At 39.0% G+C, this 23688-nt stretch overlaps 1 protein-coding gene across 3 annotated transcripts in view; it reads left to right on the top strand.

The window, feature by feature from the left end:
- Nucleotides 1-23688, top strand: part of POLA1 (DNA polymerase alpha 1, catalytic subunit) — a 335037-nt gene that overhangs the window by 27812 nt on the left and 283537 nt on the right. For all 3 annotated transcript variants that reach the window (XM_075854008.1, XM_075854007.1, XM_075854009.1), the window contains exons 7-18: nucleotides 2325-2423; nucleotides 2520-2700; nucleotides 4371-4524; nucleotides 8490-8665; nucleotides 10090-10202; nucleotides 12218-12334; nucleotides 13663-13737; nucleotides 17401-17539; nucleotides 20264-20418; nucleotides 21134-21280; nucleotides 21434-21523; nucleotides 23388-23504. In XM_075854008.1, the coding sequence (XP_075710123.1) occupies nucleotides 2325-2423; nucleotides 2520-2700; nucleotides 4371-4524; nucleotides 8490-8665; nucleotides 10090-10202; nucleotides 12218-12334; nucleotides 13663-13737; nucleotides 17401-17539; nucleotides 20264-20418; nucleotides 21134-21280; nucleotides 21434-21523; nucleotides 23388-23504 (1563 nt within the window). The remainder of the gene's footprint in view (nucleotides 1-2324; nucleotides 2424-2519; nucleotides 2701-4370; nucleotides 4525-8489; nucleotides 8666-10089; nucleotides 10203-12217; nucleotides 12335-13662; nucleotides 13738-17400; nucleotides 17540-20263; nucleotides 20419-21133; nucleotides 21281-21433; nucleotides 21524-23387; nucleotides 23505-23688) is intronic.

The raw sequence follows: 23688 nt of genomic DNA, 5'->3' as shown, positions 1-23688 counted from the left end.
ATGAGACACGGATGCACAACAAAAAAAAGGATGTAACCAGTTTGTGAAGCTGCAAATCCAGACGGTAAAATGACTTGTCCTGAGTTTTTGTGGCTTGGATTCATGGCCGCCACGCGGATCCGTGAACGTTAGTCGTGTGCATAGGGCCGTAGAAATGAATGGGTCCGCAACTTATCCACCAAAATGTGGATGAATTGCAGAGACAAAAGCATGGTCGTGTGCATGAGGCCTAAGCCTCATGCATGGATCTGTGAGGGCTGCGAATCTGGACTGCAAAAACTCGGGTCATTTTACGGTCTGGATTTGCTATTACATCAATTTTTTTTTGTTGCGGATCTATGAATTCTGATGAGACGCGGATGCACAACTACAGAATGTTTGTTGCGGACAATTATATCCAGTCTAGGAAATACTCTGAGCTAAAAAGTCTGAGCTTCAGACTGTTAATTGTTGCAAACTATTAGAGTGATCTGTGCAGCTGCTGCTGATGTATTTATCTCACAGAACATTTCTAGACGATACAATTGTATTCATCTCTAAGCTGAAAGTAGGATGTCATTTTAGCCAATGTCTAAGTTGGGGCCTGTTCACATCAGCATTGGCTTTCCGTTCCGGGGTTTCATCGGAGGTGTCCGTCGGGTGAACCCCGCAACTGAAAGTCAAACTGAAACCACAGCTTCCGTTTCCTTCACCATTGATATCAATGGTGACGGAAACATTGCTAATGGTTTCTGTTCGTCACCATTCCGGCAGGTTTCCTTCTTAACGACGGAATCAATAGCGGAGTCGACTGCGCTATTGATTCAGTCGGAAAAACGGAAGCTGTGGTTTGTTTGACTTTCCGTTGCGGGGTTCACCTGACGGAAACGTCCGACGGAACCCCGGAATGGAAAGCGAACGGTGATGTGAACAGGCCCTTAACCCCTTACTGATATTTGTAACTGCACGTCAAAGTTCGTTGGGGGTGTGTTATGGAGCAGGCTCATGTACTGATTGGCAGTCAACTGTATTATTCCGATCCCATCCTTCTAGCCACTTAAATGCAGCGGTCAATAGCGAAGGGTGGTATCTAAGCCGTTAGAAAGAGGTAAACCCATCTATCACTCCATCCCCCCCCCCCCTTGAAGCAATCGCGACGTACCGATGGTTGTCATCGCAGACTAGGGGCCTTATGAAGGCCCCCTAGGTTTGCCACCTTGGTTCTCTTAATAAGAACTGCCGGAGATATGGCTCAAAGGGAGTCTGTCACCAGAAATCTACCTATCAAACTAGCAACAGAGTAATATACTGTAGGTATATTTCTGGTGACAACCTCCCTTCAATAGGATCTGGTAAGAATCACAATACATTGCCATACATAAGTATTGCAGTGTATTGTACCAGCTAACGATCGCTTGTTCAAGTCCCCTAGAGGGGCCTAAAAAAATAATTCTGTAAAATAAATGTTTTTAGTAATGTACAAAAAAAATAAATTCAAAAGTTTAAAGAAAGCCCCCTTTCACGTTTTCCCCCTAAAGTAATGTTAAAAACAAACACCTAATTGGTATCGCTGTGCCTGTAAAAGTCCAAAATACTACAATATGACTATTTTTCATGCAAGATGACATAATAAAAAACCGCCAGAATTCCTGTATAGGAGATGGATATACATGATGGATGGACACTTGGCAATAACTGTATTGCCGGGCCCTATAGAGGAAGCAGCGTTTCCACCTCTTTACTACGTAGCGCTCATTGAGTCACCATGAGAAGACCGAAGGGGTTACAAACTCCTGACCTTCTCCTACTAGATTGCAGGAGGAGGTGCTTTGAAGCCGCGAAGTACAGAGACATCGCTATAGATTAGGGTCCTGCGCTACCTGCCGTCAAAAGACCGTGAGTGGGCCATAAAAGCACCGGACAGAAGCTAGTATTCTTAGAGGGAGCAGGAACTTCTGAGTAAAGGTGGTACAAGCTGCAGGATTCCTGCAGATTTAATCTATATGACAATATTTTTTTTAACTTAATGGATTTATTTTTTTTACGCAGTTATTGTGGTCGGATTAACTACTATTCCATTTGTCATTTTTTGTGAATAAAAACAATGTTAACAGATCCCAGTCAGACGTTTGGGTATCATAAACTATCCCATGCATTTTTGTGTTTTTTTCCCGCAAATGTTAGGAACAATTCAGGGCTATAAAAGGAAAGCCTCCTCGCCCACTTTGCTATACTATATTGAGTACAGTAAAGGCCATTGCTTACAGTATTGTACATTTCTGTCACAAGATTTTTCATCTTTAGAAATGCATTTTTACAAATAGTGACTTTTTTTTTCTTTTTAGCCAGTGCAGATCACTCCACCACCAATAATCACACTAAAGAAGAAGAGACCTGCCGGCACACCTCGTAACCCCTTTTCTCTGCCTGCTGCAACTTCCAAGGTAACAAAGCAATGTGTCTCAATCAGGAAGTCTGTCTGCTTTCGCTGCTTCTTGAAACAGTGTATTTTTTATTTTTTTTTAAATCTTTATGAATAGGCTTCTCCAGCTCTTGCCAGAAAACCCCTTCCAGTACCCGAGCTGGAATATAACTCTGCTCATCCTAAATCGGCCAGCTACACCTCCGCTGAACCAAATGCGTTAAAACAAGACTCTGACAGCGCTACTGCAAGTGCTGCCAAAAATAGAAGTCAGGTTAAATTGGAAGAAACCTCAAAAGGTATTACAACTCTCAATTGACTTAAATTCTGCTTTGCATATTACATTAAGTATTTTGTTTGCCTGTTGATAAGTGAAATATTTAAAAGGTGATATTGGTTTGTAAATGAAGCTCTGATCATAAAGCAAGAAAAGTAGATATGTATTTAATGTAATCTAGACCTTGTTTCTTTTTTGCACGATTTTCCAATTCTTTGACAGCATTTGGCAATAAATGTTTTTAAATTATTTTTCATTCTGGTTATCATGGCTGCGCCCAGTGATATATGTATATATGTCTAACATCGTTAAAAGGTTGAAAAAAAGACACCGGTCCATCCTTTAATCCTACCCTGTCGATCCAGAGGAAGTCTAAAAACCATATGAGGCGGATACCAATTGCCCCTAATAAGGGAGAAAATTATTTTCCGACAGAATATGTAAACCCACTTTAGCCCCTTGTATTATTAACCCCTTGTTGAAATCTTTTGTTCATTTTAGTTTTTTTTTTTTCCATATCTTCTAAAAGTCATAACATTTGTATTTCTCCGTTGACATAGCCATATGAGGGCTTGTTTTTTGCAAGACCAGTCGTAGTTTTTAATTGCGTCATTTTATGTACATATAATGCACTAGGAAACGTAAAATTCTTTTGTAGGGTGCATTGGGAAAAAAAACCATTTTGTTTTTTGTGTTTTTACAACGTTTACCGTGCGGTAAAAATGACGTGTTAACTTTATTTAGCAGGAAAATAACATTACCGCGTTAACAAATTTATATCGATTTTTTTTTTTTTTTTTTTTTTTTTTTTTTTTTTTTAATAATGTACTACTTTTACAAAGGAAAGTTATTTGTTAAAATTTGTTTTGTCGCCATATTCTGAGACATATTCTGGAACGGTGTGAGGGCATGTTTTTTTGCCGCGTGAGCTGTAGCTAACCATTAACAAATCAAATGGACGGATAATAAATACCATAATATGTGAAAATATGCAGCGTAGAATCCTATGAGGGGAAGGCGGGCTGAAAGGCTGCATATTTTCCCATATTCTGGCATTTATTACCAGTCTGTTTGATTTGTTTATGGTTCGCTACATATGTTGAGTGGTTCTGGTGGACTGTGGGGGCTTTTGTTTGGTTACTTCTCAGGATGACCAACTCTCCCTTTTAGAAATCGTCTTTAGCATGTGTTTGCGATTTTTTTAATTATTTTAATTCTGTACATGTACTTTAGTTGAAATAAAAAAAATAATTGGTGCTTCTTTTCAGGTTTTCATTATTTAGCTGCCATATACATACCCATTTCTTGTTGGTTTTGCAAAATGTGAGGCTCATGTTGCCATTGTATGTTTATAGCGGACTATACGCTCTGTATTCAGGTTCCATGTAACACATGTGCATAAGGCCCAAGACTGCAACGTTTTTGGAAAATCTCTTCTCTATGCCTGCCAGTGGCTGACATGTTCTAAAAACCGTGATCGTATGAAATTCATACAAACAAGAAAACCTAAACATACTGTAAATTAAACCATAAATAATTCAGTGTCTTTAAGAATAAAAGCCAACGATAACCAATCTGACCATAAATCTACTAAATGTAACTAGTTGAAACAACATGTCTACTTTATTATTGAAGTATTACATGAAGAATTGGTCTATGTTTATTTCAAGATCATTCACCTTGTTATTACAGAAGATGAAGGGGTGGTTGAGTTTGATGATGGAGATTTTGATGAACCCATGGAAGAGGATAACTCCGAAATAAAAGCTGAAAAAAGCACAGCTGTTCAAATGGAATCCGATATTAAAAAGAAAGTGAAAGGAGAAACAGATGAAATACCTCATATGTAAGTAAACTAAATTCACACGCTATTTTCTCCCTTGGAAAATATTTAGCTCTATTTAGCATCCCTATGAGATTAGTACCAAACATTAATATTTCATGTCAATGTGCTTGACTTGTGCCATCCGAATGACCAAAAACCGCATTGCAGAAAAAAACCTGGCAATTTGCGGTAAGAACGCATACAGTAATGCAGTGGGAAATCATGAATGTTATGATAAGAAAGACCTATACATTTAAAATCCAATAGGTTAGAAAGGAATAAATCACAACCACTTGTAAATTGTTTTCAAGAATAAAAGCATAATCTTGGGACATTATCAAGGATTAGTCGAAATAACACCAAAAGAGAACAAGCAAATCCCCCTGCGGACCTAGACAGACCAAAAAAAAAAAGGGTGTGGGGATTAGGTGATGGAAAAGAAGAAAAAAGGGAGTAGAAATTCCATATTTAAACGACTAGAACTTACATTATTTCTTTACACACACTTGATCTCGGAAGACCCAGAAAAGGGAAGCCAACAAATTCATGTAGCAAAGATAAACCATATAGCTGTAAAATCCTCCATGTGAAGGCATTCCATAAAGGCACTAATAGAAGTCCCTAAATATTTCCAGCGTCTATTGTTGAGGCTAAGTTTACACTTGCGTTGTATAATTCGTTTCTCTAATCCGGTTTTAGATCAAAATGAGGATAAAACCAATCCTTTAAAAAGCCAATTGAAATCAAAATAACGGATGCAAAAGGATTACAATCCGTTTGTATACGGTTTACATTAACATCAATGATAAAAATATCCCATCCGTTCGACATCCATTTTTTTTAACGGAGAAAGTCCTGTACGCTGCACTTTTTTTTTTTTTTTGTATTTAAATTCTTTATTAGGTTTTCCAAATGTATATAAAATTCAGGGATGCAGAAAAAAGAAACGGGATAGAAGCACATAAGAAATAGTACATTCCAGTTTGCACATATTGTCTGAAGCATTGAAGAACGTTCAATCATATAGTACTGTACTATTACAGATAAGTATTATGAACCCACCATATACTATGATAGATATAGATACTAATGTACTCTAATCAGGGGCGGATTAAGGGTACCATGGGCCCCGGGCACTTTTTGAGCTCTGGCCCCCCCCCCCCCCCCCCCCCGAACTCCGAAGACGCTGTACCGTATATATTTGCCAGATTTCTGTTTAGGCGGTCACAGATATGGAACGGTTTTAATTTAGCTGTAAAAGCAGAATGAACCACATAGAAGAAAGAAAGCAGAATACTTTGAGACACTGAAGTGGTCAGGAGCTTTATAACTTTTTTATTTTTGCGTCAATGGAGTGGTGTGTGAAGGATTATTTCTTTGCGGGAGGAGTTATAGTTTTTATTGGTACCATATAATGGGTGAATTTGAAAAAACTGAGATTCCTCCATGTTTTTTTGGGTTTCGTTTTTACAGTATATATTTACCTTCTCTTAAGGTAAAAGTAGATTTAACATATACTTTTACCTTAAGAGAAGGTAAATATATACAGATCCAGAAGCTCAGCACATATATACAACTCCAGAACAAAGCTCAGTACATATATACAGCACCAGAACCAAGCTCCGTACATATATACATCCCCAGAACCAAGCTCAGCACATATATACAGCCCCAGAACCAAGCTCAGTACATATATACAGCACCTGTTTTGAAGGGGCCGACAGCTGCTTCCCCCTTAATTTCCCTTACTGGTTCACACTGTGAATCGCCGACACGGATTCACAATGTGAGCAAGTGACCGGAATGAAGGGGAAGCACCAGCCCTCGTACGAGCGCAGCAGCCCCTTCAAAAGAGGTGATTGGCAGGAGTCCTGGGAGTCGGATCCCGCCAATCAGCTTCAAGCAGACAGGGATATTAAACTTACCCTCCTCTTCAGCCGAAGCAGATGTCCTGACCTATCCAGGATCCGGATGCTGTGCGCGGCGCATAGCGTTGTGACGTCATGCGCTGCGCACCGGAAACAGGAAGGTAAGTACTGTAGTTACTATAGTAACGGGCCCGCGGCTCCAGTTACTATAGTATCTTTATTGATGTCACAACGGGACGTTATGTCTATTCACAATCCTGACACTTCAATAAGGTTTGTGTCACTTATTCACACAGCACATCAAGGTCACGCTGGGCTGTCATTTACAGCGTAATCTGATGTCTATTAACTCTCGGGACACTTCAGTAACGTTAATGTTTGTGTATCTGGCTGTACATAGTGATCTAGTAAGATCGCTATGTGCTGACTAAATGAATGGAGAGAAGTGTATGATGCTGATTGGTCAGCGTCATACACTTCTCTCCACAACGCCCACTTGGTCAAAAAGTAAAACAGGCCCAGTTGTCTATTAAGATAGAAGTATTGCAGGGTATTCTAAAAGCGATGAGAAGATCGCATAGTGAAGTCTCCTACTGGGACTAAAAAAAAAGTTTAAAGTGAATAATAAATAAATAAAAATCCCAAATAAAAAAAAATAAAACCTACTTTTTCCCTTTTATAAAATACTTAATAAGAAAAACGCAAAAAAACATTACACATATTTGGTATCGCCGTGTCCGTAACGACCCCACCTATAAAGCTATTATGTTATTTAAACCGCACAGTGAACGCCGTAAAAAATAAAATAAAAAACAATGCCAAGATTGCTCTTGTCTGTTCTTCCTGCCTTCAAAATAATTTGATAAAAAGTGATCAAGTATGTACTCCAAACTGTTACCAATAAAACTATAAGTCATCCCGCAAAAAAACAAGCCCTCATACAGCTGCATCGGCGTAAATCTGAAACAATTATGGCTCTTAAAACATGGCGACACAAAAACAAATCATTTGGAAAAAAAAAGTGTTTTTATTGTGTAAAAGTAGTAACACCTAGAAAATCTATATAAATTTGGTATTGTTGCAATAGTAATGACCCACTGAATAAATTTATTATGTTCTTTATACCACACCCTAAACGGCGTAAATCTAAGATGCAAAAAATGTGGCAAAATTTATGGGGTTTTTTTTCCATTACCCCCGCAAAAAAGTTAATGGAAGTTAATCAATAAATTATATATACCCCAAAATGGTGCTATTAAAAAATACAACTTGTGCTTAAAAAAACAAGTCCTCATACCGCTATGTCAACGCAAAAATAAGAAAGTTATTGCTCTTGGAATGCGACGATGGAAAAACGTAAAAAATTGCTTGGTCATTGAGGTCTAAAATAGGCTGGTCATCAAGGGGTTAAAATCCCTAGAGATTTTATACACTATTCGTTCCATGAGGGAATTCGATACGCAGGGTGACGAGTAATATGGAAAGGAAGTGGGTTTTGATGGTGGTGTTCCTGGCCTGAACAGAATCATACGTGGTTTTAAAGAAGCACAATATATATTTGATAGTAAGACATCATTTTATTTGTCTTTCTAACTGCATTGGTCCCTGTTCTTGATCAGACTAAAACTGGACAGTGAATTTTACACGCATAATTGTATCTTAACCTGGGTAAGGTTTGAAGTTACTAGGGTAGGCATACTCTAGTATAGCACTGAATGGGGTTTAATATTATGAAAACTATAGTGTTAGGCAATGATAGTTCTTTATATGTTGCCGATAGTTTTCAATAGATTATGTAGTCGGAAAAGAAAAGCTTGATAATTTAAAGGGGTTGCCTAATACAGTGTATGTAAATATATGTGTGTGTGTGTGTTTAATATATCATTTTTCTACAAGCCGACATACATAGGAACATATTTGTATGTAAAAATTATTTTACAGTTTTGATAGCTGAAAGCATCCCAGCACATACAGTAACAATGGGACACGGTGTGCTGGGGTGTACTTGACTATCAACACTCTACAACATCCGACATGCACGGATATACTTGTTAACACTTTTCTCGCTGTATGCAATATTTTGTTCTGCTAACGTTGGTTATAAATAATTTTTTCCAGTGGTTCCACTTTTTATGGCGACTCGTGCTGGGATCAAATTCCAGATAAGACTCAAACTGTTGCAAATGAAGTTCAAGTAGATTCCAGTCTCCTTCCTTTAGTATGTGGTGAAGATGGTGATCAAGTGTTCAGATTTTATTGGCTGGATGCTTATGAAGACCAATACAATCAGCCAGGTAAGTGAATTTTTTTGCTTTATGGGTTAATAGTAATATGAAGGCTCTCTTCGCACCTTGTGGTATAAGGCAGCCTATCTTCTGTTCAGCGATTGCAGCGCAGCCAGATATTGTATGTGAACGATGGGCTGTCATAGTAAATATTTGTGTCATTTTCAGGTCTTGCTGCAGTCATTTCAGGCTAGGCCACTTCTAGCTTCACTCCAGATTTCTTGTTTAGAATTCTAGGAGGATTGCAAGCATCTATAAATGCAATATGCAACACGACTATGGCATGTCACTGCTAAAATGTCTGGTCCATGTTAGGTTCTGTTCACACAGTTTTTTATTTGTAGGTAGAAAATTCTGCCTCAATAGTCCTCCAGGAACTTTGAGGCAGATTTTGCGCTGCCTGCACCTTTTCTGGTGCGTTTTTTGCTGCGTTTTTCGGCTGTGGCCATTGAGTGCTGCGGGCAAAAAAGCCAGAACCGCGGGAAGTAATTGTATGTCACTCCCCCACCCCCCCAGCCTTTTTTTCCACTTGCGATTAAAAAAAAAAACTCCTCCGCCTCCCATTGAAATCAATGTGAGGCGATTTGGGCAGTTTTATGGCGTGGTTTCCGAAGTGGTTTCCACGACTCAAACTGCGCCAAAAATGTTAGTGTGAACTAGCCCTAAGATTCACTACTTTATTGTCCACAGTTTTCGTTAACCAGACAAGAGTATTCCTTCTGTACAGTTTGACGCTCACTCTTCTGGAATACTCTTATCACAAAATACAGGCAGGATAACCAGTATAATGCAAAATATAACATCTTTATTAGATACAATATAAAATACAGAATATAGAATGGAACGACAAACCCATGATACAAGGATCCCCACACAAGTACTAAAAACCTATAGAAAGAGAATGCCTGGGTAAATACAGCAAAGTGCAAGAGCCTCAACAATAAATGCAGCAGCCCTATATTGACAAGTGTCGAGTTAGGGAAAACAATTAGTCTTAGACAGGCACAGAAAGGAGGACAGAATACAGACCAAAAGAGGGGGACCCTGATCCCCAACACGTTTCGCCACCTGCTTCGTCCGGGGCTCTCGCCATAAAACTAGCCCTAAGACTCACTCCTTTATTGTCCACCGTTTTCGTTAATCAGACAAGTGTGTTCTCTCTGTACAGTTTGCCTATTTGTTTAATAGTGTAGTAAAGTGATATCACACATCTATCTTGTTTCAATACTTAATATTTTATAGATGGAGGGTTTATTTGTAGTAGATTTTGAGTGCTTTCTTAAAAAAAAAAAAATTGGGGTTCAGCTTGCGAGATGCAGTCCAGTCCACCCGTGGTCCTGGGTCTCCCACTGAATTACTCTGTGTAGTACAAATTGGTTTCAGAGCTTTGTTTTTCCAGTGCACCAAATAAGTCCAGTTTTTTTCTTCTCTAGGTGCCGTCTACTTATTTGGGAAAGTCTTCATAGAGTCTGCTGAAACATATGTCAGTTGCTGCGTAAGCGTAAAAAATATTGAGCGCACGGTTTATCTTTTGCCACGTGAGACAGTAAGTGTTTTTTCTTTTTATTACTATAACCGGTGGAAGGTAATGCATTTAAACACATGGTGACCCATTTCTATGTATAGATTTGATGTACATGTGTATGGCACAAAGATGCAGTTTTGAAAATGAGAGCATTGTAAGAAAAGTACCGGTGCACATGCACAACGGGTCAAGACAGTCGTGTTCGTGTGCCTTTAATTCCGTACCCGGTGAACACGTGCTAGTTTTATAAATGAGGTACAACCTGTCCTCTGTTTCCCCCACTCTGATAAGCATAAGCTCTAGGTTTGCACGTGCCACAAATTGTGAAAAACGCGTGCTCACACATCTTTATATATTTGGCTCAAACAATTCGGACTGTAATTGTAACCTAGCTAAACAAATCATTTGCAGTCAACACTATTTTTGTATCTACTTCACGAATGCTGTATAAGGTTCAGACCGTGTAAATGTAGACCAGGCAGTCAGAAGATTTGCCAAATTTATCACAGTGGTGCACATCTTTCTACACGTTAGACAACTTTCTCTTCCTTATGCCGCCTCTTGGTTGACTTAGTTTACACCAGTTTTTTGTGCCAAACTTTGCTGCACATTGGTACATTTCCCCTGCTTCATTCCTATAAGTTTACCTTTAACAAATGCCTTTTTTTAGTACTTTTCTGCTCTGATGATCACTTGAAGTTACGGGTCCAAAGCCTGAGAAATGATTCTGATGACATTTCGTGTTCGTCCATTGTTTTTCTTGAAGACCTTTGTACATCCATGTATCTGGTGATTTTGAACCACACACGGTTTTCATGACCGCTCCATACCTGACCGAGATCAGGACAAGAAGTGTTTTATCACACAAGTTTACAACACTCCGTTTGGGCCTGTAACTTCAAGCAATAGTATTTTAGCATAAACGTTATATATTAAAAAACCAGTTGTAGCCAAAATTTATGATTCATGTTTATTAGTAAATAAATGTTTTGCCATTTGTTTTTCTGTTGAGGTTGCTATTTTTTTTAAAAAGCGACGACCGGAATTGCAGCCTTATTCATTGTCCTTTTTGATTTAACATTTCAGAAACGGAACTAATATTTAGTCCCAAATCTATTTCCACACTATCATGATGTTTTGTGATTTCACACTGAATTTAGATTTTAACTAAGACCAGTTTAATATGGCTGCATTAGCCTCCCACGTTTCTACTGATCTTAACTTAGGTCATCATAGAACCTTGTGTTGATTTCCTCTCCATTCAGGGGTTTCTGGCTAGCTTTCAAGTAAGAGTGACTACGTCTTTTTTATTTTTTTGCATCGTTCATGCCTTACTGTCTTGGCGACCCGGTGGCTCACAGAACATCGTATGCATTTTAGGGGCAGGTTAAAGAGTAACTGTCATTTCATGAAACTTTTGACGTCAGAAGTTTTGATTGGTGGGGGTCCGGGTGCTGAGACCCCACCGATCGCTGAAACAAAGGAGCTGGAGTACTCACACGAGCGCTGTGCCCCTTCTGCTGTAATGGTATAACTTTGACTCATCTCGGCTCTCCTCTAAGAGGCAGGGTTAGCTGAAGACCGGATCATAGGCTCATCAAAGTCTTTGTCTGTCTTCAGCTTACTCCTTTCTGAGAAGAGCCAAAGTTTAACCATTACAGCTAAAGCTGCACAGTGCTTGTTTGAGCCCGTCTGGCCCTTCATTTCAGCGATTGGTGGGGTCTCGGCACCCGAAACCCACCAATCAAAACTTCTGACATGTCAAAAGTTTTATGAAATGACAGTTAATCTGATAATATCTTGCTCTGACATGCAGTTAGTATGAATTAACATTTTCATATTTACTGCAACTGCTAAGCTTATTTTCTATAATTCTTGCCCATTACCAGCTAAATGGCAAAAATGTGACATCTGACTAGTTCTCAGTGGTGTTCTGTGTGAGCAGTATGGGAAATGCAATTGCACATGGTTTGAATGCCCATATAAATCTTCTATGATATAATGGTATATAATATGCATATTCTTTCCTTCTGAAGAGAATTCAGCTGCCATCTGGAAAGGACACTGTTGTTCCTGTGACAATGATGAATGTTTACCAGGAGTTCAATGATGGCGTTGCAGATAAATATAAGATCATGAAATTCAAGTCCAAGGTATTTTATATCGACAACGTATTGTTTTCTTATTGAGACTATTAGGCCCAGTTCAAACTTTTTTTTTTTACGCTGGTAAAAATAAGCGGCATGCTATTTCCTGTCGCGTTTCCGCTTATGACCTCCCATTGAATTTAATGGGAGGCTGAGAAAGCAGTCTTTTGTTTTTTTTTTTATTTTTTTTGTTTTTGACCGCGACGCTCAATAGGTGAAAAACGCCACTAAAATTGTGAATTTACAGGCAGATTTTTCTGCCTGCAAAAAAAAACAAACTGTGTGAACAGGGCCTTAGAATGTAATGCTCAGTTTTAGGTTTTCGAGTTACGACATATAATCAGTGACGTTTTATTCAGTCTATATTAGACAAAACATTATTTATTCTCTTTTGTGTCACTATTATGACCGTGCCCATCACTATAAGTAGTGTTGTGTTTTCTGTACCTCCTGTGATCTGTAATAAGTATTTGGCATTAGTGAAGTCTTAGATGCAGCACTGAATGCCAGATGCCACCATGTGCCATTAGTTCTATCCTCACCAACATAAAAACATCTGTATAAGGGTCACATAAGTTTGTACTTGTAATATTAAAAAGAGAAGCCACAATGTATATTTACATCAATTATCTAGTGTCTATGTAAGCATAGTTCTAGTTCTCAAGTCTTTTATATCAATTTAATATTGCAACGTTTTGGGCAGATAAAACTGCTTGAGTTTTCATCAAATAGTATAAAAATCGTCCTGCTCCTCAGTCTCCAATGATATGGTAATCCATCCACATTTCAGTGCCTTCAGAATTTTTTCATTTGCTTTTCCCCGTTTCAGCTGGCCCGCTATTTTCTGTTCCCTTCGTAGTGCGGGGTGGCGGGGGGGGGCCACTGATAGGCAAATTGTACAGGACAGTGTTAAGTTCTGTGCCCACACGAGAGCGCGCATGACAATAAACCAAAAGGCTGGCTCTCATGATATATAACTGTGTACTGTATACACGCTATAAGTATCTTTTTATATAAACAGTTGGTTCATCGCTCCTGGGACACATGTAAGTTCTCTTCTTAGTACTGCTCTCTCATGTAATCATTGCAGTATCTGCTTGTGTCCTTAGGTCAGTATCTGAGTGCAAGTTTCTCTCAATATTGCCTAAAAAGCAAAATGTAAGCGCTAAAGCTGGGTTCTTAGGTTATGCTACAAATGTGTTTTTTGTTTTTTTATTTTGCTGCCACAAATCGCAGCAAAACTGCCGTGTTGCCGTAGGTTTTGTGAAATCCAGAGTTTAATGTTAAAATAAATTTTTTTTTAAATTTGTTTTTTTGTTGTTCTGCCCCCCCAGAAAGTTGAAAAGAGTTATGCTTTTGAGATTCCAGATGTCCCTGCCAGCTCAGAGTATCTTGAGGTTCGATATTCTGTAAGTATTAACATTATTTAACCTTTAAGGAACAGACTCCTCTTTTTATGTGACCACCTGTGATTGTTGCCAGAATCAAATAGATTTTTCTGTGAATTTAGCCATATTTTTTTTTTCAATATTTGTATGGTTACTGTATATATGAAAATGCACGTACAGAACTACAAAATAGCAATACAGTTTAAAGCTACATGCACACGTTGAGTATTTGGCTGCACCCAATCAGGCGTTTTTCTGGGGTGGTTTACAATTGAACCAATTTAGCCTAATAGTTGGTGAAACATGGAATAAAAATTAAAAAACATAATAAGGAAAAATAATCTTACTAGCGCAAGCTCTGGTCTGATGTTATACTTCAATTTCTATATTTTCTGGAAAAGGGATTGGACAGAGAGCCAGTGTCCGTAAGATAGTGTGAAGTAACGTTCCAACTTGACCACGTCCTCCAGCATTTCTCAGAATCGTTTGAAGTACTTTTCCAAAGGAATAATACACCATACAAGCTGTCAATAACGTACTCAGAGTAGGGATGTCACGATACCAGAATTTGGACTTCGATACCGATACTTCATGTAGTATTGCGATACTCGATACCAATATGATACTTTGCTAGCAACAATAATAATAAAAAACAAAGTTCTTCCGTTTTCTGAGATGAGGCACGTGGTGTGATGAATTTTGAACCTCTGTGTGCCTCATATTAATAGTAATTAACCCCATCATGTTCTGTCTGTCATAATAGACAACATTGGGTTAATGTGTGAGGTACATGATGGGGTTAATTACTATTAATGTGAGGCACATGGAGGTTCAAAATTCATAATACCTCGTGCCTCACATTAATAGGTGAAAGAAAGCAGTTTTTATATTTTAGAACAGCGTAAACATGAATGACGCTATAAATGTGTTGTTACGGTCGCGACGATACCGAATGTGTTTTTTTTTTTTAAATTTAACATTACCTACATAGCATCCCCCTATCTCATTTACCCCTTGAATGCTGCGGTCAGCTTTGATCGCAGCATTTACGGGAATAGCGGAGGAGGTGAGAGGTTTCTCTGGTCTCCGCCGTTAGAGCGGGGCTGCGGATGTGTAATACAGCCATTGCCCGCTCCTGAGTGCTGACAAATGCGCGTGGTCAGCATGTGGTGATGTGGCCGGCGCTGCACTAATGAGCGGCAGCGCCGGCATGGAAGACCGAACATGGGTGTGTTTTGCAGAGTGCAAAAAAGAAAGGCTGCCTGCAAGCAGCCAAGCCCAATTTCCCAACTACAGATTTTAGTAGAATAAAAATAAAAAATACCTTTTATTGGGCTACGTATAGCCAGACAGACCACATAAATTGGAGTTCAAATTGTCACTACCTAGAAGCCGGACTAAATGTAGAGTACCTGTGTGATTACAGGCATAAGTGGTATTAGACTTAGGAATAGTGTGCAGTTCCCTAGCCAGTTAAATTGTTAGACTAGCTAATAATAGAGAGTGAGTCCGGTCAGCGGCAGGTATTTAAAATTCTAACAGCCCCCCCCTGTTTTGCAGAGTGCCCGCCATGTTCTATCTTCCACTTCTCAGGAGCGGGCAATGGCTGTATCACACAGCCACAGCAACACTCTGACATCATTTATGTATTACTATACTAAGCTGTGCAGCCGCACAGCTTAGTATCGATATACATGAAATAACGGTGTCTATCGATCTGTTTCTGGGTACACGATATCGAAACAGTATCGATGTTTCGATGCATTGTGCAACTCTACTTCAGAGTATGTTTCATAGTGGTCAGTACATGATGAAGGCTTCAGAGTAGTTGTATACTCGTGTAACCATTGTTTTAGTGAATAAGATATATTAACCCCTTAGTGACCAGCCTATTTTAGGCCTTAATGACAGCAATTTTTTTTTTCGTTTTTCCATCGTCTCATTTAAGGAGCTATAACTTTTTTTTTATCTTTTAGTCGACATGGCTGTATGAGGACTTGTTTATTTAACTTTCATTACTTTTTTGGGGGGCAATGAAAAAAAAAAATAGCAATTCCGCCGTAGTTTGTTCAGTTTTGTTTTTGACGGTGTTCACCTTGCAGCTTAAATTATATGTTCGCTTTTTTTTTTTTTTAAACTGTAATCTTTATTCATAATTTTTATTTAACACTTATTACTACTTTTTTTTTTTTTTTTCTTTAGACCCATTAGGGGACTTCACTATGTGATCTTTAGATTGCAGATATAATGCTTTGGTATACTTTGGCAATAATGCTCTGGTATACTATTAGGACGTGCCTCTGGCCACCTAACCAGGAAGTGGCCGGGAGGCAGTGAAGCCGAGTAAGCCACGCTTACCCCCAAGTAAGGGAGTTTAGGGGGCCCTGTTCTAGAGATAGGTGTGGGACCCGCATAGATCCTTTGGATATGCCATAATTGTCCAAGATGGGAAAACCCCTTTGAGGACGTGGACTAGTTTGCACATTCAGGACACTACAGGTGTTTCACAGAATTTTATTTGAAATAGGCCTAGAGAAAAAAGTTTATTTTTTTTCTATGTGTAGTTTTAGCGTCAATTTTTTTAATTTCACAAAGCATAAAATACCCCAATTTATTCTTCAATATCTCCTGGGTACAGCAATACCCAATATGTGGTCATAAACTATTTGGGCACATGGGAGGGCTTCGAAAGGAAGGAGAGTTATTTTTCTTTTGGAGTGCAGGTTTTGCTGGATTGGTTTTTAGGTGCAATGTTGCATTTGCAGTTCTCCTGAGGTACCAGAATAATAATAACCTTTGGGTGGTGTGAACATTTTGAACTTATTTTTTTACAGGATTTTGTAGCGTTAGGCCAAGAAAATTAAAAAAAGAAAAACCGTGCTAGATTTAAGGTCCGTTAACCAGCTCAACTTATATGACCGAGTAACAAGTGTTCTTTAAATTCATTTATTTAATAAAAAAAATTTTTTTTCACCATTCCTTAGTAGACTAGCAGTGTTATTCCTCAACAGACATGCACTATGTTGAGCAGGGTTACACTACTACACTCTTTTGACAAACTGGCGCACCATTTGGTTGGTACAACAGTCTTTGTAAATGTCCTCAGTAATGTTTATATGGAAATACATTTTGTAAATAGCTTTTTTTATGCAGTGCAGACACAGGGAGCAGTTTTTGTTTTTTTTTGTTTTTTTGTCATCCCCTCCGTCGGCATGTCCGAATATTTACTTATTACATATCTGCACTCCCATGCGGCGAGAGCTAATTCAATTTGAAGTCTTAAATTCAGCAGATTCTAAAACTATAGTAGCAAATAATATATACTTCCACATTAATAGTGACCATAATCTAGTGAGGGATCTCCTGCTTAGGTTTGTGAGGTCAGTACTTTATGTTGTATTATCCCACAGTCACAAGTTATTTATACATTTCTTAATATTTTTCCATTTTAACTGTGCTAATCTTATTTTTAAGGAGATTAACAATTATTATTCTGTGTGAAGTATATGCAGACACAAATTACCACACCTAATTTTATACAACCTGAAAGTAACTGCTTCAGGCAGGGGGTGAGCGTGTTTCTAGCTGAGAAGAAAAACAGAAATTGGCTGTGATTGTTGGACAGTTTCTGTGTTAATTGTTTCCTTTGACTACATTTATTTTATCATATGTTTTGGTTTGCAGGCAGATTTGCCTCAACTTCCTCAAGACCTAAAGGGAGAAACATTTTCACATGTCTTTGGAACAAATACGTCAAGCTTGGAGCTTTTCCTACTTAGCCGGAAGATAAAAGGGCCCAGCTGGCTAGAGATAAAGAGCCCACGTAAATAAACTGCTTCTTTCTGCACATTTCGCTTGTGTTTTTATGTATATATTTGCTTGACCTTGAGATCTCTGCAGGTATTTCGCCTACTTACTGCATTTGGAAGGGTTATAAGTGCCAAAGTAAAGGATTAAAAGGGCTTTTTCTATTGCAAGCTTATTTTTATTTAATTTTATACAGCTTTATTCATAATTATGTGTGGTAGGGTGTCCGATTTGGCTTTATCTTCATATGCAAGTTTTTAACATTAAATCATCTTTATTTTAAAACACTTATGGAAGTGTATACATACAACATATTGTGTCAATTATTTAAAGGGGTTGTCCAGTCACGAAAAATTAGTGAGAGTGTATGTATGTGTATATTTACATATATATATAGAGATATATCTTTCTCTCTGTGAGGTGAGTATGTCTTTTTTTCTGTTTGTACGCCTATTCTGAGCAGTTATATAGTGAGGCAAGTATGACTTTTTTTGTTTGTACACTATTCTAAGCAGTTATATAGTGAGGCGGAAAAGACTTTACTTTATGTTGATATACTATTCTGAGGCGTTTTATGTATATTACATATAACCGCTCAGAATAGTGTACAAACATTAAAAAGTCATACTCTCCCCACTGATCCCCCCCCCCCCCCAACTGCTCCCATACTGCCACTTGCCAGTCCCCCACCGGTCACTGTGCTGCCTGTTGCAGGAATGATCTACCGGCGCAGTAACGTGCAGCCATAGAAAAGTATGACCTTTTTGTATTTTTTTTTTGTACACTTTTCCGTACTGCTTTATAAATTATTTTCCATGGCTGGACATCCCCGTCAGTCTACTTCCCTCGAACTGGTGCTGGTTGATGTGTTCAGTCCATTATTCAAAATTGTCACTCTTACACAAAACTGCAATTTCATGTTTGGTTGGGTGCAACTAATTAGTTTGCACAAGACTATTACTGGATTATTCTTTCCATCCCATCACCTTTAAAGGGGTATTGAAATGACAACAGAAGTTTGATATAATCAATGGACTCCACTTTTCGATGGTTCGGTTGTTTGTGTAACACCTATAGAATATGCGGCCTCCTGTGCCCTGCCTTTTCACTCTTGTTGTTTCGGTGCAACCTGGCTTCTGTTGCACACTACGGCTATATTCACACTGCGTTTTCCCTGTGTGTTTGACGTCTAAGGCCCCAAGCACACGAACGTGCTTTTGCGGCCGCAATTCCCCCGAAAATCCACGGGAGAATTGTGGCCCTACTCATTTCTATGGGGCCATGCACACGACCATAGTTTTTACGGTCCATGCATGGCCCGGGAGCCCGCACCGCAGAAAGAACGGACATGCCTTATTACAGTCGTCTTCTGCCGTCCGGGCTCATTGAAAATAATGGCAGCGGCCATGTGCAAGGTCCGCGATTTGCGGGCGGCTTGCGGCTGACAGTCCGCAGCCGGCCGACCCGAAAATCACTGCTGTGCACATGGCTACCGTCGTGTGCATGAGGCCTAAGATATTTTTAACAGATGTCATAATAGTCTCTGGGTGACTGATGCCACTGAATGGCTTCTATTGCTGGTCTTCGTTAAACCTATACATCCAGCCAACACACTCTGGCCGCCCTTTTCGCACACTTGAGGGATTGTCTCTCGTGATGTAACAGTGTCCGCTCTGTGGGGTTCTCTGGGAGCCACACAAAGATCTGCCACACAAAGAACACCATACGATGACTCAACTATCTCCCACGACAGCAAGACTTTAAGAGCATGTGGCTATATATGCAGAGCAACGTCATTAAGGCTAAACCAGAGAAGCTCCAGTGACTATTTCCCCGGGCCAGTGATAACTGTACATATATTGATCGTTACGTCACTGGAGCTACCTGATGTATCCGTTAAACGGAGGCCGGTGTCAGATGCCTAATAGCAGCATTTACAAATAGAATACAGCACCCCTAAAAAGAAAATCCTTCTTCGACTCGCAGGCTAGAGGTTTCTTGCAATTCAACCCCGTTACCATCACTATATAATACTAGACCTTTATTCACCCATGCAATGTTTCAGCATGTTTGAGAAAGGCTCTTTTGAGCTGAAATATTATATGGGTGATTTACTATTCTGAAGTGCTTGGTATCTGTGAATTATAACAGTGGCATACGTCACCCATAGGCTAGAATGGTATCAGTTATGGAAAGGGTCATGAGAATTCATGATGTATCTGTAAATTGGATACTATTATAGCCTATGTGTGAGGGATGCCACTGTTAGGCATCCATCACAGCCTCAGTTTAACGTAAACGATCTTCCTGACGTATGCGTTAAACTGAGGACAAAAACGTATTGTAAACAGGGCCTAAGAATCGCAGGGCACCTGTTGTCCTGAAAAGTTGGGGATCCCAGAGGTGGAAATCTCTATAACCTATTAGACTTTTTTTGCATATACTATGGTTATGCCATAAATATCTTTTTGTTAGAAAGATTTCTTCTGCTGTGATGGGCATTGAGATTATTTTACACTTCTATGTACTATAATGTGCCCCCTGTCTTTTCATATTATAATGCTGCCAGTTTTAAACTTAGGGCTTTTATCACGAGCCGCACAACTCGAGGAGTCGTGATCCATATGTTTTTGAGAATGAAATGTCTAAGAGCTTCACAAATAAAGAAATAAAATGAAGTATCTTTCTTCACTTAACATTGTTGCATTAAGTTGAGCACCTTTTATATGCTTCTCTTTAGAGCTGAGCAGCCAGCCTTTTAGCTGGTGCAAAGTTGAAGCAATGGTGGCTAAACCTGATCTCGTGAGTGTTGTGAAACATATGCCCCCACCTCCAATTGTTGTCCTGTCTCTCAGCATGAAGACGGTTCAGAACTCAAAGACTCATCAAAATGAGGTATGGTGTTGTTGTTTTATTATTTTGGTTGCCTGAAGTAGTCACTCCAACATTTGTCAGACCTTTTTAATGCTACCTTTTAAAATGGCCTTTGAAGATTAAAAGAGACTGGTATGTGCATGGTCTGAGGTTGGCCTGGGGTTATTGTAAGCTGATCAAAGAGCACAAATAATGTTCCTTAGAGCGTTGTGCTCGGCTGTTTCCGTCAGCCCTTTAGAGTTTGAATGTAGCATTGCCACATATGCCGGGCATCCGGTCCATTCAAGGTACTCCTAGCTGCTGTGCTGCCTTGCAGTTGGGGGAAACTGGGTGTCCCAGTGGTCAGACCCACACCGATCTAGCGTTTTTCACCTATTCAGTGGGTAGGTAAAAATGGCTTTTATAGTTAATATAAGTTACATTTATAGTGATGCATTCACTCATTCTTTTTTTTTGTTTTATATCTTTAAGATGGGATTTATTTTTTAACGTTCATGTATGTGCACCTCTATACACAATATTCTATCTTCTGATAGGTTATAGAGGCATTTCACAAGATCGTACCTGTTGAGGTCTGGACACTGCGATTCCCACAATTGCTAAAACAGCAAGAATTTGGCAGCCTTCAGACCACATTATCTTTTTGACTCCTGTTGGCTTTGTCTTTTTTGAGTAAAGCGGAGAGGACAATGTATTGTACAGTATTGTGTATATTTTATAATCGCTTTCATTTCAGATTGTTGCATTGGCTGCTCTAGTTCACCACAAATTCCCTTTGGATAAGGCACCTCCACAGCCTCCATTCCAAACTAATTTCTGTGTCCTTACTAAACCTAGTGACTGCATTTTTCCATATGACCATAAAGAAGCCCTCAAACGAAAGGTAAATTCTCCCACATCATATTACAGTTATTTCGATATCTTTTTTTTAAATATTAATTCCTGACCTGCCCATGTTATTAGGTTGGAAGAACAATTACAATGCTGTTGAAATGAGATTGTCCATTCTGCTTTATCTTTTTTTCTTTTTGGTTAGAATGTGAACCTTGAAATTGCCCTAACTGAAAGGACATTATTGGGGTTTTTCCTTGCAAAAATACACAAAATTGATCCCGATGTTATTGTGGTAAGTATATTTAAAGCACTTCAGTTCAGTAAGTTTTTTGAAAGGGATGGGTTATCCCTCATTGTCTCATGTACCATCCACTTGAGAATATTGCTCAGTTTATACACTTAAATGGACACAAACTTTTGAAACCACTTAAAGGAACAGTGTCATCACAAATTTATTTTTCATATGTTAAAGATGTTAGTGCTTTATTAAAAACGTTTATATTTATTTGTGTGTTTGTGTTTTACTTTTTCTTATTTTTACACTTTTTCTTCCCTATGGGGGCTGCCATTTTTTGTTCCATTTCTGTATGTGTCGATTAACGACACATACAGACATGGAATACGGCAGCCACAGTCCCATAGGGACTGCGAACGGCTCCCGTCCCATCCACTTCTGTGCACGCCGTCTGTGTGGGAACTGCGCATGCGCCGCTCCCACACAGTCCAATTTGAAATTGGCGCCGTCCGGCGCCATTTTCCTGTGGACCGTAAGTCGCGGCCGGACAGTAAGATTACTACTTCCGGTCGCGGCTTCCAGACTTGTGCACTTGGACCAGCGGCAGCAGACGGAGCGGACGGGCCGGAGGGAGCCGCGGCGGCAGGAGCAGGTAAGAGATTTCAATGTATGTTCGTGTTTGTGTACGTTTACTACTGTATGTTAACCTTCTACACTGTGTGTTAGCTCAAAAAATGGCAACACACAGTGTAGGAGGTTAGACCGTTCAAACCCCTCGTTTATCCCGGCACTAGCCAGGATAAAGGAGGGGGGGATGCTGAGAGCTCACTAGAGCGAGGGCTTTTTACCCAATTTTGCAATGCTGCAATTTTGGGAATAGCTCCATCTAGTGACCAGCAATGGGAAATATTATATATTAGAATCTAATTTATAATATTTCCTGACTCGCGAAAAAAATAAAAAAAATTTGAACAATGTTTAATCACCTACACACTAAATGTTTAATTAAAAAAAAACAAACATGTTTTTCTGGCAACACATTCCCTTTAATCTGATCTAATGGTATACCTGATATATATCAACTTTGTAATTTATTTACTGTTAAAATTTGGTCGTTTTATCCATTCCAATTCTGTATGAAGTTACTACTAGGAGTCTTTCTGTAACCTGCTGTCCATCTCCTGTTGTCAAACAAAATCCGTCCCTAGTTACAGAGGAGAGGAGACGGATTGCAGGAAGTGAGGGTGTGTCTCTTCACTGCCTGGCCATAGAAGTGGGGAGGAGAGCAGGAGCAGAGTGAGACACACAGACATACTGCAACTTCTAGTAAGAATTATGTCACCAAAGTATATTTGTGTGTTTATGTATATAATATATATATATTATGATTGAGATAAGAGAGCAGGATTCTCCTCTTCTATGTGTGCAGTGTATAGAAGACATGATAGCAGCTCGGCTCCACCCCTAGCTCAGAGAAAACTGAGAAAAAAAAAATGCTGAATTTAAGTCATATAATGGCCATAAATAGTCTTATTCCTCATGTACACACAAATGATAGCTTATTCTGAAAAGTTAGGTACACTTTAAGGCTAGGACTACACTGCGACTTTGGCCACGACTAAAGTTGCTGTGTAGCCCTAGCTTAATTTGCTCAGTTTTATTAAATAGAGAAGTGTGACTTTTTTTAGGCTTTTTTCTATCTGCAGTCATGTTGTTTTTTAAAAAAAATATATCTATCATAGACCTGTTTTAAACTTGTGTTGAATCCCCTTTTTTTTATTTTTATTTTTTTTAATAAAAAAAATTATATTGTAAATACTTTCTTGTGCAAATTTGTACAGTTCTTCAATGCAGTTGGGTTGCTATTTTGCTAAGCGTTTGATACACATTCTAACGCTTCACTTGTGACCTTTTTTTTTAGGGTCATGATATCTATGGTTTTGATCTTGAAGTTCTGCTTCAAAGGATTAATTTATGTAAAGTTCCATTTTGGTCAAAAATTGGTAGACTCAGACGATCCACTATGCCAAAACTTGGGGTAAGTTTTATCCATACCACTAAAAGGCTCCATGTTTTTGTCATAGTATTACATAGATGTGACTTAAAAGGGAACCTGTCACCAGCATTTCACCTATTCAACTTTACTTATCCCTCACTGGCCGCTGCTATCAAAAGTTCATTGCCGTTATCCCCTCTCGTAAACTCCTCCGACTAAATAACGG

The sequence above is a fragment of the Rhinoderma darwinii genome, chromosome 2 (assembly GCF_050947455.1).
Source record: "Rhinoderma darwinii isolate aRhiDar2 chromosome 2, aRhiDar2.hap1, whole genome shotgun sequence".
NCBI lineage: Eukaryota > Metazoa > Chordata > Amphibia > Anura > Rhinodermatidae > Rhinoderma > Rhinoderma darwinii.
Note: the sequence above shows the minus strand (reverse complement) of the source record. Positions and strands in the feature narration are given on the sequence as shown.